The sequence below is a fragment of the Convolutriloba macropyga genome, chromosome 9 (genome assembly GCF_964194025.1).
Source record: "Convolutriloba macropyga chromosome 9, txConMacr16.3, whole genome shotgun sequence".
Taxonomy (NCBI): Eukaryota; Metazoa; Xenacoelomorpha; order Acoela; family Convolutidae; genus Convolutriloba; species Convolutriloba macropyga.
The window spans coordinates 37,908,955-37,923,812 of NC_134476.1; the positions used below are offsets into that span (position 1 = coordinate 37,908,955).

At 35.5% G+C, this 14,858-nt stretch overlaps 1 protein-coding gene across 1 annotated transcript in view; it reads right to left on the reverse strand.

Annotated features, from left to right (window-relative positions):
- LOC142346206 (uncharacterized) overlaps positions 1-14,858 on the reverse strand; it is a 144,776-nt gene that overhangs the window by 112,586 nt on the left and 17,332 nt on the right. The window contains exon 7 of the mRNA XM_075398718.1: positions 11,499-11,807. Coding sequence (XP_075254833.1) covers positions 11,499-11,807 — 309 coding nt within the window. The remainder of the gene's footprint in view (positions 1-11,498; positions 11,808-14,858) is intronic.

Consider the following 14,858-nt stretch of genomic DNA (forward strand, 5'->3'; position numbering starts at 1 on the left):
CAGCGCGTTCTAAAAAACGATATGTAGTTGCCTGTGGGAAAACATATGATGATACAGAAACTTTTCAAAAAAGAAAACGGAGACAACGAATTTCGTTTCAACCAAAAACTCACTCTCTCTATGCACGAATTGAAGCAAAAAGGAGCAAAAATTGATGCCATCAGAAGAATAACTCTCTCAAAGTTTGAGGAGGAGCACAGTAGCACTGGAAAAAGGAAAAAAAAGAAGTCACAGCCTAATGGCAGTTTAGAATTGAATTAGAGGTCAAAGTCGTAGCTGCAGATTCAATAATCAAAAAAGCCTCAGAGAGTGATAAAGAGAAATAAATATCAGAAGAAAACGTTTGAAGCAATGTTTGAACCTACACCTGAATAATTTTGACATTTCGAAAAACTTCCTGGATATTTTATTTGCAATAGTGAGCCTCAAATTGATTCTAATCTTACAAAAAACATTTCATAAAGCCAACACAAAAAAGATCATTGCAAAATACAAAAATTTCACTACGATGTCATTGCTATTGTTGGTCAATTACCACAGTCCTTCAAGGATAACTCTAAACCATATACAAGACCAAGTCTCTTCACTTATTTTCAACTTCTCATTCGGGTGTCTTCTCACCAAGTTGATTATGGCGATGCGATAGAAAAACTTCAAGAGGCAGTCAGTTACAACGACCAGCATAATCTCATTGTTTCAAATTCCAAGAAAAAATTATCAAATGTCAACATGATAATGACACAGGCTGCTCGAACTCAAACTGACTTTTTGCCTACTTGTACGATTGATAGATTTTATAGTATTTATAATGGTGGTGTGTACGTCGAGCTTTCCAAAAAACTTCATTTATTAAATAGTGGCTATGGTTGTTTGCATGTTAAGCGTAGTTTGGTTTTGATAAATTTTAATATGGAATTGAAATCTTTTAATTAACAATTGTGTTCTTTTGTTGTCTGTGAAGAAAGTTTTGAGCAAAAAAGTTTAATTAAAAATATTTAGAGCATATGATTAGCAAAGCGTATCAAATCATTACCGTTCAGATTCAGCATAAAAGGATATTCGTAACCAAACATCACATGCGCAACATAAATGCAAAAAGTCCACAGAGTTTTGATTTTTGATTGTGAATTGGCTTAAGTTTGAGTAATTGAGTTACTTCATTAAAAAATTGTACCAGGCGGCAATACAAAAATTGGTAGTTTTGTATCGGGATTCCAAACGGATCTGCCAAAAAAACTTTGTTTTCGTGAAACAAAAGAATCATCCAATGACTTCCTACAGGTTGCAACGGTGAAGCGTTAACTATGATAAATCCTTCTCTTGTTGGCTTTGGAAAATTATCTGCTGCAAAAACTTCATAATAATATCTGAAATGAATACATTTTTCCAACAAATAGCGTATTTCATCGCTATCCATCTGTATGTTAGGTGATAATTGAGTTTTTGATCACCTTTTGTTCTGATTTAACATAAAAAGTTGAGCTTTCACACAGAAATAGAATTTCTATGTTGGCTGCCAATGCTCCGTCAAAATTAAGTTGAACTGAAATTGAGCAATTTGAAAGTTATGGTTGAATGAAATCATGAGAAGCCTATTGCGTTGAAGTCAAGTCAAAAACTAAAACAAAGTGATCGGGATAATTGTCCAAAGTTCTCCCGTGCCCACCTTTGTCAAGAAAAATCAAGATTTCCAGAGTATTGAAGTAATTGAGGAGGTTAAAATTTGTTGAGTTCCAACGATAGTGTGACCATTTCTATATACAATTTGGCTCAAATTAGATTTCTGGTAGTGAAAAAGGTTAGCGCAATTAGATCCGAGGTAAGCTTGATTTGTTGCTGCTGCAATTACTATACGTCGTACTGTTTCTTTCGAAAGAACAACCTCATGGCTCCAACTTCTTATTCCTGTTGTAGTTAAAAAATTCGTGGCAATACTTCTGTATAGCAATAAACAGCAGGTGTTTTTAGTAGAGTTTCCTCAATTGCCGTTAAAATATGATCCCCTACTGTCACTTTTCTAACGTACAGATTAGCTTCATTTATTTCAACTTTGTAATGTTTCTTTGACTCGCAAAACACAGCAAAATGTAACACCACTAAGTAAGTGTTTATCACATGTTAAAAAATCAATCGCCGGCTTTCAAAAAAATAGTTTTCCTGGGAGTCATCAACAAGAGCTTTTCTGACCACTACCGTCGTCCCCGCGACCGTCGGTGCCGTCAATTTTAGCTGGCTCGTTCTCGTAAATTTATCCCTGACAAACTAACCATGCGTTTTTTGCAGTTTTGCTGACGAAAATTACGTTTCAATGAACGCTTTGTGCGCATAGTTTCGTCTGAAAACAAAGAATGTAGTGCTTTTTTGCTTAAGTATTAAGTGGTCTGTATTTGCAGCGTCAGTGCCTGTCCTTAAATAGCTGTCATTGTTTCGGGAGATTTTACGTTTAATTTCATGGAGAAAATTTTGTAAATCTACGAAGTCACCCAAAACATCAAAATCAAGTATTGGACCGTCCGGGGAATATGATGGTTCAACGTTTTGGGTAAAAGCATTGTCAAAAGTAATAAGCAGAGGCTGTTTTTCAAACAAATCAAGTGTGGTGTGTGTTGCCTCTACTGGCAGTAAATTAGTAAACCTTTTGAACTTCAGAAAAGAAAATTGACCGACTTTTTGTTAAAGGCTTCTTCTTACGAATGCCTCGATTTTCACTGTTGGTTTTCAATTTACGCATTCTCATTATTTTTGATCTGCCCACTTGTTTCCAATTAATTCACGTCCAAACTTTTTGGCTACAGGCTACAGAAAATTTCTTGCAATCGGCAATGCAGCCCGGCCAATACCTGCTGCTAAAGCCCCAAAACCAATGACCCCCTGGCGATAGTGTCCTGAAAAGTATGGTGAAAAGTATGGTGAAACAATCAGTTGGTGAAACTATCAACTGATTGCTGTTGATAGTAGGCTTCCATCTAAACAAATTTTTAAATTTTAAATTCAATGTAAATATTGCTGTTCCGGCGAATGGAACTAAATGTCCTATTTCTGTCCGCAATTGAATTTCAAATGACTGGAATTTTTTTTGGAAAATAACTTTTTTGTATTCCAAAACAATACTTGTGTTGGCTCTATTTCGCGGGGACTACCGTTTTCAGTTTTTTTTGGAATCAATGACTCAAATAAGAGGAGCTTTAGTATCACCTACGAACTGATATTCAAATATTATTATAACTAACATAAATAAAAATCAGTTGCTTCCCTACAGACAAATCGAAAGGATAATCACCGACGAAAGTTTTTTCTTCGTCAGTTGACATGGTCAGATTTTCAAAAGCGTCTAACATCTTGTATCCAATATGATAAGCAGACCCATCATGAACACCGTTAAAACCTAGTATGCATAGAATTTTGATAGCCGTAAAAAATCCTTCGTTTTTACCAAAAAAGAGGAAGAAAACTCCATTGATTTCGTTATGCTGATAGTCAAAATGAGGTTAACCGGAATCTGTTTTTATGGATCTCAAAAGATGGCCACGGATTTCATAGGAACCAATTCCAATGATACGTCTGCCTCCTCCGTATGGTCTGGAGACAGCATCAAATAGACTATTTTTCTCATAAAACTTAAGGCCTTAAGATGAAAAATCTTTAAATCGTTTTTGTTCACTTGATTTACTTTTACCGGGAAAATAATTTTACTTATTGCAACTCGGCAATCCGCCTCCAACTTAATTTCTTCACAGCAATAACTTTTGAATGAGGAACATGTATTTTGAGGAAAAAAATTCAGAGGCTTATGAAACTAAGTGAACCGTGAATTCATTCATGTTTTATTATTTCACTACAATTGTCTCTAAATTTGACCAACTCTAATTCATGAAATTTTCCTTTGACTGGCTGATGGGCGGCGACAGGGAGACTATGGGTAGCGGGATTTGTTGTAGGTATATCGTAAATCTTGAAAACTTCGTTGGTTAAAGTTTGCTTCTATACTTTAAAAGGGAGATCCGCTTTTGATATTCGCAGAAGTCCCCAACGTATAACTTTGATAGACGATCTAGTGTTCCTGACGCATTAAAAGTTAATGATAACCAGTAAGGAACATCTTTCCTGGTCACCTTATTCGGTGCCAATTTCGTTACCATGTTGACTCTAAAGTTAATGGTTTGTACAAAGCTCTGCAATTCATTAATATACGAGTATGTCAATTTGTCCTCTGAATACCTGTATATCAAATTCTTGAGCGATCGTATATTTCTTTCCGCAAATGCGAATTTTTCTCGCTAAAAGTTTTCCATAGACTTCACCATCATTTTTAAGACACAGAGTGCTGAAAGAGCCCCTAAAATCTGTACCAGAATGTACCCACACTTTTTTAGATCGCTTGTTTTTTTTATCATTTTCTTGAATGCATCGGCTTTTGTTGTGGCGTACTTTGATTTCAAGGGTTCGACACGTAGATAACGAGAGAGACACCAACCGCAACCAACATTTATTTCACATCTTTGTTCTCTTTTGCTAACTTATCGATATAAGCCAAGTCTAGCGACCAAACTTCGTTTAAATCGTAGGCAATAACTTTCAATGTTTGAATTTTTATTCTATATTTGTTATGTTTTGTGTGGGCATTTTTGGCCTCCAGAAATAATTTCATTCTACCTTTTTTCAAATTCCCTCTTTTTTGAAGGTTTCCCACGATTCCGAATGCTGCAGGACCGTTCGTATACTTTAATTCAAGCAGTTTTTTCTCATTCGTCGAATGATCCCCTGTTTTTCTCCTGAGTTCCTTCTTCGTTTGACGTTTTGAAACCACTTCCGGCGTATGAGGACTCCTTTAAGTATTTAAGGCTTTTTTGTGCTTGATTCTTTTTTGGAGAAACACTTTTCTTTTTCTTTTTTGCTTGGCAACTCTTTGAGTTCTTTTCCGGATCAAAATTCTAGCATTGCTGTTGATCCCAAAGAGAAAAATGGGAACATCTACTCCTGTAGATGTTCCGCCAACAAGGGAATTTTCATTGTCGTCTATAACAACCTTTTTTAACTCCGTATTGAGGTTAACTTTTTTTCCGTCCTGGTAAATTTTGCTGGCGCCAGCACGATAATTTTTCGAACAATTTTTTTTGCATGTTTTTTTGACAACCCAGTGGTATCAGTTGTTTCCCTTGTATCTAAAATTTCTTGATACTCTTTGTGTCTTTGTGTTTTTATTTGTTCGCATACGGTTCAAAAACGAGCAGCGGTATGCTGAACTCTGGGATCATGTAGAATTTGTGAGAAATATGGTTACTATTTCGTAAAATGAGTTTTGTGAATAAAATAAATTCTTCCGCAGGCAGTTGAAATAGTTTAACTCAAATGGATACAAAAATTAATAATGAGTTGGATCAGTTCAAAACCGGTTTTTAATCGTAAAAGCGCTCGTCGTTTATCCATTGATGACTTTTTCTGCGAACACTTTCAAATATGTGTCTGTATTTTTCTAATCTTGAATTCACTCTACAATGACCTAGTAAAACATCGTGAAGACATTCACATAAAACCAGTATAACATCACTATCACAAATACGCATTTCCTGAACTGTTTTGGTTGCAAATGCACCATTTGATTCAGTATAAATAAATTTTTCTCTTTCAATGTTTAAAGGAGTTGCTTCTATTTATCAGATGGAAGATAGGACACTGTAGGACCGGGCTTGGTAATAATTGAACAGCATCGTAAACAATCAGAAGTTTTTAGACCAAGATCGATAAGCAAATGCCCAAACGATTCTTTCGCTGCCAATTGATAGCAATGTTATAAACATTTAACAAGGTTTAACTGCTTAACTAAAAATTCGACTTGTTGAATATCGCGGCTGATTTGATCAAAACGATGTGTGTTGTATTCAAGTCTATTGTAGGAGACCAATTGCTCTGCTGATAAAGATTGTGCCTTTTGTAAGTAACATTAATATTTTTCAGACGCCCTGCAGTGGCCAACTTAACAAATTCTTTATCGCTATAAAATTCTTCGCACGAGCCGTCAATTATCAAAAGACAGTTTTCAAGGTTATTTAAAAATTCTAAATTGGCATACTTTAAAAAAAAACTCCTAATTTTTGCTCCATTTTGATGTATATTTGTCGCATTTCCCGGTATAAAAACATGTGGTTAAATTTCCGGTAAAATGTGTTTACACTCAGCGTTTTGAAAACTAACTCTCTTTTGTCACAACCTGAAGGCCTTAAAACGGCCAGGAAGACCCTATCTTTCGTAGATATAATTTTATCAATAGTCTAGGATTTGGTAAAATATATTTAAATAAACTTGACAAAATGGATATTCAAACTGAAGTTTATTCACAATTGGGTTTTACACGGTTAATTTAACAATACAAAAAGATATTAGCAGTAATAAAACAAACATTTGCACACACAAAAACAACATCTGAGCGTGGCAAAATTGTTTGGTTACAAAATTTCGAAGACGATTTGCTAGTACTTTCTTTTTCAAACTAATTTCCTCTACACGAGCGTCAACTTGCTCAACTGTTACTCCCTCCATCTTAACACGAAAAAAACTTGTTAAAAGAGTATAAATTGGATATCGGTTTACATAAAAACAACTCATAGCAATTGAACTCAGTTAGAAAGTCTTTCATGAACAGTAAAGCACTCATTTTTTAATAATGAACAATTTTGCGCACTCTTTCTTCCTTCACCAAGTGTTGAAACTCTCTTGGCAGTGATGGATTGTTTTTTTCTATTTCTTCAGCAACCTGGTGCTTCGACATCAATAAGAGATTTGGAGGACAGACTCTGGGTTAAGGTTTTGACATTCTGCTTTCTCCACTGAACAAAAGGTTCAATAAAATATACTAAATGAGTGAATGAATGAATTTAGTCCTCAGTCAGCAACAATTTGATGTTTCCGTAAAAAGTGGTTTCCGGTTTTATGGTTTTGTCTTTGAAAATTGAAAGACTCAGATTCCCGTCCCACATGATCAAAGCACAATTTGTTGAACTCGGTCACATGGGTGCTTCCACTATCGTCGATATCTCTCTCATTGGTTAACCAGTTGAAATAGAAAATGGCTTTTTCATTTGCACAATGTTAGTTGAAACTGTGTTTTTGCCCTTTGAACGACTTTGATAATCTTTTGTACAATAGTTCACAAATATCGAACGACACAATTGAATTCAGATCATTTACAGAGCATTCAAGCAACTCTGACAAATTTTGTTATCTGCTCTCTTGGCGCAGAATATTGCAACCCGATTCAGGAAGCGAACGCTTTGAATTATTTGTGTAAAATCAATATAGGGAAAGTTACCTCTGTCCCAATCAGTACCGTGCAAATTCCTACTCAACCAATTGAAAGAAGTTGTTAACTCACTATAACTTGGTGTTAAAAAAGAAATGCAGTCAAGATAGTGCTCAGTACAAATACCAAACTCTTTAAGGATAAATTTTGCTTCTGTGGCGAAAACCTTCAACGTCTAACACAACCGTTTTGCTGCTCAGCACTCCAATAAAAGAAAATTGATGGATAAAAACACTTTTTATTTAAGCAACAAATTTTTCCCGACAAGAGACCGCTAAAACAGTTGCTGCTTCTCCACGGAAGCATATAAGAACAACCAGGTCCTTGGTTATGTATTTCGTATGAAAAACCACCTGAGTCGAGTAAAATAGCGTGTAAACGTAAAGTTTTTGATACTTTTAGATACTTGTCCAGAGACCAATTGTCGATGCCAATCAGACCTCCATACGGACGCAACTTTACAGCAATATCATGATCAAAGCAGTCCAATTCACTAAAGTATTCACTTGCTGCCAGGAAACATTTCAATCTCACTGATTTTCCAGGGTAAGATGTCGAAATGGAGTGAACGTTTTTCAAGCATTTCTCGTGAATGTTTTTCAAACAAATTATTCAGACAACTGGTTGATGCCCAGCCTTTTTGTACTGGTTCATGCCCAGTCTTTTTTATACTTACCAAACTGCGTCCCAACAAAACTTTTAATGTTTTTCTCTGAACAATCTAAACCATTTATTATGAACGATCCTTAAACAAGGAGGGAATAAGATTTTGTCATTCTAATAATAGCGACAGACTAATTTATCAAGTTGCAATTTTTATTAATTTTAACCACTAAGAACCAATAAACGCAATGCTAACTGCATGCTGTTGTTTGTCTACGAATTTTCCAATTGGTTGTGATAAGACATAGAACAATGCATTCATATTTTGTTTGTAGTCAATCTCCTTTCGGCTTACTAGTCATAAAGTTAAATTTCAAAATTCATTGCTTTCTGGTTGGCTAAGATAAAAACCAAAAGTATTCAACTATTAAACAGGTAGGAAAAACAATCCAACACAAATAATAATTTCTTTTCAATCTTGCATACTGTTTGATTGCTCACAAAAACCAAATATTTGCTCTACAACTGAAACTTAAAACTGTTTGCAAACTCTTTTCACAGTCTTTCTCCATTTCTTTTTCTCATTCTTCTCTATTGTTAAACAATTAATTATTTTCAAAACTTCAAATCGCAGCCACAAAATTGAAAAAACTACTACAGAAGAGTTTATATAGATTGATACTCATTTCTTTCATTTTAGAATAAATTGTTTTATGTTTTGATTATAAAGAAAAATCTGACCAAAAGTTTCCACGATTTGATAAACTACCACAAAATTTTTTTTAAATGCAACATTGTCTTCAAAGTTTGAACATGTCTCCGGTGGCAATTATTCTTAAAGAAGAGGCCAATCCCGATTTGAGAACAATAGCATATGAAAATTACAAAAAAAAGAAAGCTGTTATTGTTAAACAAGAGTTGCGGGAAAAAAGCGGATTACAATTAACCACATGGCGCTACCAATTGTAATTGTTGACTACAACCAATCATTCAGGTTTGAAAAGGCGCTGATGAAAGGAGAACGGTACACAATCGATCGTGTTACCGGCTACGTGAGAGAATTTGAGTTCAATGCTGAGACGATAGATAAAAATGTGAGGATTTATGACTATGATAACAATTCGATTCCCCTATACGAAAATCAAGAAGGCTATCGGAGAGACCTAGAAATTATCGATAGTTTTTTTTGGCGGATTCCAACCAGCCCCGAAAGTCCAGATATTACAACTCAGCCAAACTCTAATTTCTAACAGACTCAACGCCAACGCCCTCAACTCCCGAACTAGCGGCAGTTTCCATAATTGACAGCACCAGTCTTGAGACGCCACCAGTGAATCTTTGCTTTGCTCCAAAGAAACGAGAACTTGATATCAATTTGAAAACATTGTACACATTGATGCACAGTAAACATTATACACTCCATTGACAAAGCGATCTCATGATATAAATCAAACTAATCTTGAGACGACGACATACTATTTTCTTCAAAGCACAAACGCAAACTTGCGACCACACATTGTCATTGATAATGAAACAACACGTGTCCAAATATGTGCAAGACGGTAGTTAAGCTTAAACACGACTGATCAATCAGAGAACCTGAGACGACCACACTGAATGGCTTATGGTAAAAAAAAGACATGGCACATGTAGCAGACACAAACATTCCTAAAACCCGGCCAAACAGTCACACACGCTTAGACCAAAACGTAGTAAACAAAAATCAAAAACATATGTTGTCAGATGCCCCGGACAAAAATTAATCTTCAACCAGCTGTCAACCAATCAGATGTCTGCAAAAAAATCCAGATTAGATAAAAAAAAATAGACGAACACTGTAGTCATACAGCTATAGTTATTGTTAGTGCTATGAAACTAAAAGGAGAACAAAAAGAGAACAAGAAAATTGTTTATTAAAATAAAAAATATAATTTGCTTCACAAAATAGAGAAGTTAGTTTTTTCTAAGTATATAGGTGAAGAAGTATGCTTATACTATCATTTTGCATAAATTACGCATCAAGGTTGAGTCAGACATCAAACTTTTATCATTTTCCCCAAGTTTTACACAAAATTACGTGTTCATATTTGCATTATCCCTCAAACACCCTGTGTTACACAAATTACCGGCCTACACTTGTTGTCATTCACAATACAAAACAACTTTTGCATAACTGAATAGCTTTGTGTAGAAGTTTTTTGCATAAGGATGAAATGCTTTACCGCACAATTTCAAACACTTTTTCAGTACATTTTTGGAACATTTCATATAATTTGAGCAGTTATTTTGTCCATTTCATACGTATATTTCTTCTTTATTCTCTGCAAAGTTGCTTTCTTTTCACCTCTGACGCTGCAAATTTAAAACCAGACACAATTATTCTCAATCTGGAGCCCTGACACTTAAGTTTTATTGGTTTTCTAATCTGCCCACACTCACTAATCTGGGATAACATATGGTCAATAAAACTATCAAATTATAACCAGATGTTGAATCAAAACCCCCACAATTTGACTCCATTTCTCTGTCGATATATTACATAAATCATTTTATCAAGAGATTGAAATAAAGAAAAGGTAAGTCAGTTCTATGTCTTTTAAAAACCCATTAATAGACTTTTTGACTAAAAAACGGATTAAGAATTTTTTTCAACTTTGAAATCAACTTTATGAACCCGCAGAAAATGCATGGACCCCCAGAAATTGCAAAACTTTTGCAAGTATTTCAATAATTCCACAAAACTTTGAAATTGTATAAAGTTTTTATCCCCCGCACAAAGCTGCTGGCAATATCATAAGTTTTGCCCACCGACCAAATTTGGCAAAATTTTCACAAGTTTTTCTCACTGCACAAAATTGACAAAAAATTTACAAGTTTTCGTCCCCCACAAGTTTGAGAAAATTTTACACGTTTTTGTCTTCCCCGGCACAAATCGGGAAAATTTTTACAAGTTTTTGTCCCTCCGGCAAAATTGAGAGACAAAATTTTTCGACCTCAAAAAAGTACCGCACGATTCGTCACTGGGGGGGGGGGACGTCCCCCCCCCCGTGACAATACGTGAATTTTAGTATACTACTGATATTAGTACATTATTAGTACGTTCGAAATTAAGAAATTATCAATTGAGTGTTTTAATCTTATGTTGCATTAGTTCGCAGTTCCTTAGCTTAATAGTGAGATTGTCCATGAATCATCAATTGTTGAGATCACTTTAGCATAACTTAAGTACTTTCAACTGTTCAAGCGTCGTAATTTAAATTAAAAGTAGACGGAAGCGTAAGTAAATATCAAATCCAATCTGACGCGAAAGTTTTCCACCACATTTGATACTTTTGAACCACGCAGCCCAGCATTCATGTTTTTGTGTATTTATGAAAAAGCACAATTTGAGAACTTTCCACATCTGTATGTCAGAGCTTGTAGGCTGTTGCAACTTTCTACGTAAGTATGTTCGGACATTTGTAATGAAAATTGCATACAGTTATATTACAGTAAAGGCTGCTGCGAACACGTTTTGAAAAGAGTTATAAAAATTAAAATAATCTGACGCGAGAATATACAACACAATATAATGATCTACATTAAGATCGAAACTAACATAGATGTACTGATCACAAGATTTCTCGGGAGATATCTGTTTGTCCATGAGAGCCTTGAACACTGAAGTCTTCTCAATATCCTCCTGATAGAGAAACTTGTAAATCTCAACTGAAATGTGCACTTTCAGCATGAAATAATCACTTGGCAAATTCTGTTCAGCAAACTCCAGAACTTCAAACGCAATTTTCAGCACTTGTCGGACTGTCCTTGCAAACTCGTTTACATTGTCACGGCTGATCTCCATGAGGTTAAGGGAGGACACGAGTTGGATAAATTCGACTGCCGAACTGAGGATCCGGTTGCAACTCTGAAACACCTCCAAATTATCAAACAAAAAATTTTTAAATATTTCTCGAACTCCTCGACTTGCGCTGAAACCATTCGCGCTGAAAAAGGGTTAAGTTCTGTTCAACATCCGACAACACATCAGTTCTATTATTCAATAAAATTTGTTATCAATTTATGGGGGGCAAGTATAGGTAACATATCAGCTAAAACCGATACTGTAAACAAGTAGGCTTTGTCAGGTGCGTCCTCACAACATTCTGAGTTTGAAAAGTGAGAGCCTTCTCAAACGGCTAAACTTCAATACCATCAAGAAACCAACCACAAAAGCAGAATATTTTTCAAAAGAGTCAGTGTCACTTTTACTTTTTGGTTGCAAATATTTCTTAACAAAAAGTCTTTCAACGCAAAACTTTGCAAATCTATAAACTGACCATCAAAAGAGCACATAATCCATTGAACCTCCATATCAAACCGACAAGAAAAAAGCTACGCCATGCAAAGAATGCATAAAAACGCATGTTTTCTGTCATCTTTGCTACCAAACTACACTCGCAACCAAAAAAAAACATTCTCAACAATCGATCATGCTGATAAACGAAAACTAAAATGACAATTTTGACAGTATCAACAAACCAGTAATCCTCAAATGAAACCCAAGCGGTTAAGGTCTCAGGATGGGAGGTGGAGCACTGACAAGAAACTAAGTCACAATTAGCGCTCGCCAGGCCCCTTCATCAGGAGGTAACCAAGGCCAATGAAAGGCCAAGAGAGTAGCATAAACAACCAACAAAGAACTGAAGACACCTAGAAAAACAAATTTTGTAACTGATTGTCAAAGAAGAGATAGTTATTGTTAAAACTGCGATCAGAGACCTGAATATAAATTAGGCTCAGAATACGAGAGCTTTAAAAAGTACGTTGAACAATTTCGAACCACAATGCTTTGATTACTTTTGTTTCTACAAATTGTTTCTTATCAAAAACCATTAAGATGACCACGGCATTTTGCGCCCGTTGCTTTCCCGGAAGATATCTCAACGAAATATTCAAGAAAACTAGGTGGATTCAACTGCTTCTTACTACGCATAACAAATTTCAGAAGGTGGTAAATATGAAGTCCTAATGTATCCAAAATTCATCTTATCTAAAACAATACTAAGATAACTAACTATAATTTTCCGAGTACTAGCGCTTCCGTTAATTTAGTGAGGAAGTTGGGACCTTTCACAATTATCTGGAACTTCTTAGCATTTTCATTAGTTGTGGATTTGTTAGCTTTAATTGAACTTTATCAAACTGAATTTGGAGTTCCGAATATGCGCTGCAGATGCCAGTACGTGCTGTATCGTCAACGTAGAGAAATAAATGGAAATTGTCACAGATCATGTTTGTGTGATTGATGCACAGAGTGAACAATAATGGGTCCAGAATTGAGTCTTGTGGAACTCCACATAGAACATCTGTAGTATCAGGGAAAAAATGTTCTAAAAATAAGGAATGTTGTCCATCCGTCAGATGGCTTCGAAACTTAAAGAAATGGGCCTTTCAGTCTAAAACATAGTCCAGAGAATGCGAAAAATGCATGTTTTGTGTAATCGTTAATCCCAAACTACAATCGCAACCAGACAAAAAATCATTTTAAACAATCAAACATGCTGATTTCAAAAAATCAAATGCCAATTTTGAAAAAACAGCTCAAACAACGATTCACATTAATAATAAAAATGAATTTCTGTGATGTAGATGAAAAAGATTTAATAAGAACACAACCAGAAAATAATATATTTATATCTACATCAATGGGGAGAATCGGTAAGCTTTACACTACTGGTGAGTGATCGGTCTCAGAGTACAACATCATTGTTTAAACTTCCACGAAACAACGTATAAATGATGAAACTTAGAATTCTTGTATACATACAGAAATGGTTTTAGTCAAACTTAAAGAAATCCATGTAACATGTGCCTTAAAACAGAGGGAGGATGCGAGGGTCCAGCAAAAAAGCCAGAAAATCTGAGCATTCCACTTTGTTACTCTCCTCGAATGAAGCCCAAACGGTTAAGGTCTCAGGATGGGAGGTGGAGCGCTGACAAAAAACTAAGTCACAATTAGCGCTCGCCAGGCTGCTTCATCAAGAAGTAGCCAAGGCCAATGAAAGGCCAAGAGAGTAGCATAAACAGCCAACAAAGAACTGAAGACACCTAGAATAACCAATTTTGTAACTGACTGTCAAGGAAGAGATAGTTATCTTTAAAGCCGCGATCAAACACCTGAATATAAATTAGCTTCAGAGGTGCATAAGAGAGTACGCGGTCTTTTAAACGTACGTTGAACAATTTCGAACCTCTATGCTTCAATGAATTTTGTTTCTGCAGATTGTATCTTATCAAACAACAATTGAGATCACCACGGCATTTTGCGCGCGTTGCTTCCCGGGAAAATGTCTTACGGAAGCAATCATGAAAATTAGGTGGACTCAACTTATTCTTACTTTGCAGAACAAACCCGGAATGCATCCAAAAATCCATCTGATCAACATGAATACCAAGATATCTAACTAAATTGTTCCGAGTACCAGGGCTTCCGTTAATATAGTGAAGCAGAAAGGATCTTTCACCAAATACTATCATCTGGAAATTCTCTTGGCTTTTTAATTAGTTGTCAATTTGTTCGGCTTAATGAAAACGTTATCAAACTTACTTTGAAGTTCCGTATTTGTGCTGCAGATGCTAGTAGGTGCTATATGGTCAGCATAGTGGCGTACATTGAATTTATCAATGATCAAATTCAAGTCATTGATGCACAAAACGAACAATATTGGGCCTAGAACTGAGCATCGCGGAACTCCATTTAGAACCTCTCTTGTATAATAGCAACTCAATGAACTAACTGTGATTACTAATATCTCAAGAACTTCATTCGGGATCCCGTTTAACGCAGGTGATTTTCCCAGAAGTGAAGATTCAAAAGTATGTTTGATTTCCTGGCAACCAGTGAGTTTCAATAACGCTGAGCAGCTCAATTCATTGCAGGTTGAAAGAAAGAAATCTAGACCCTTTAATTCTCCCT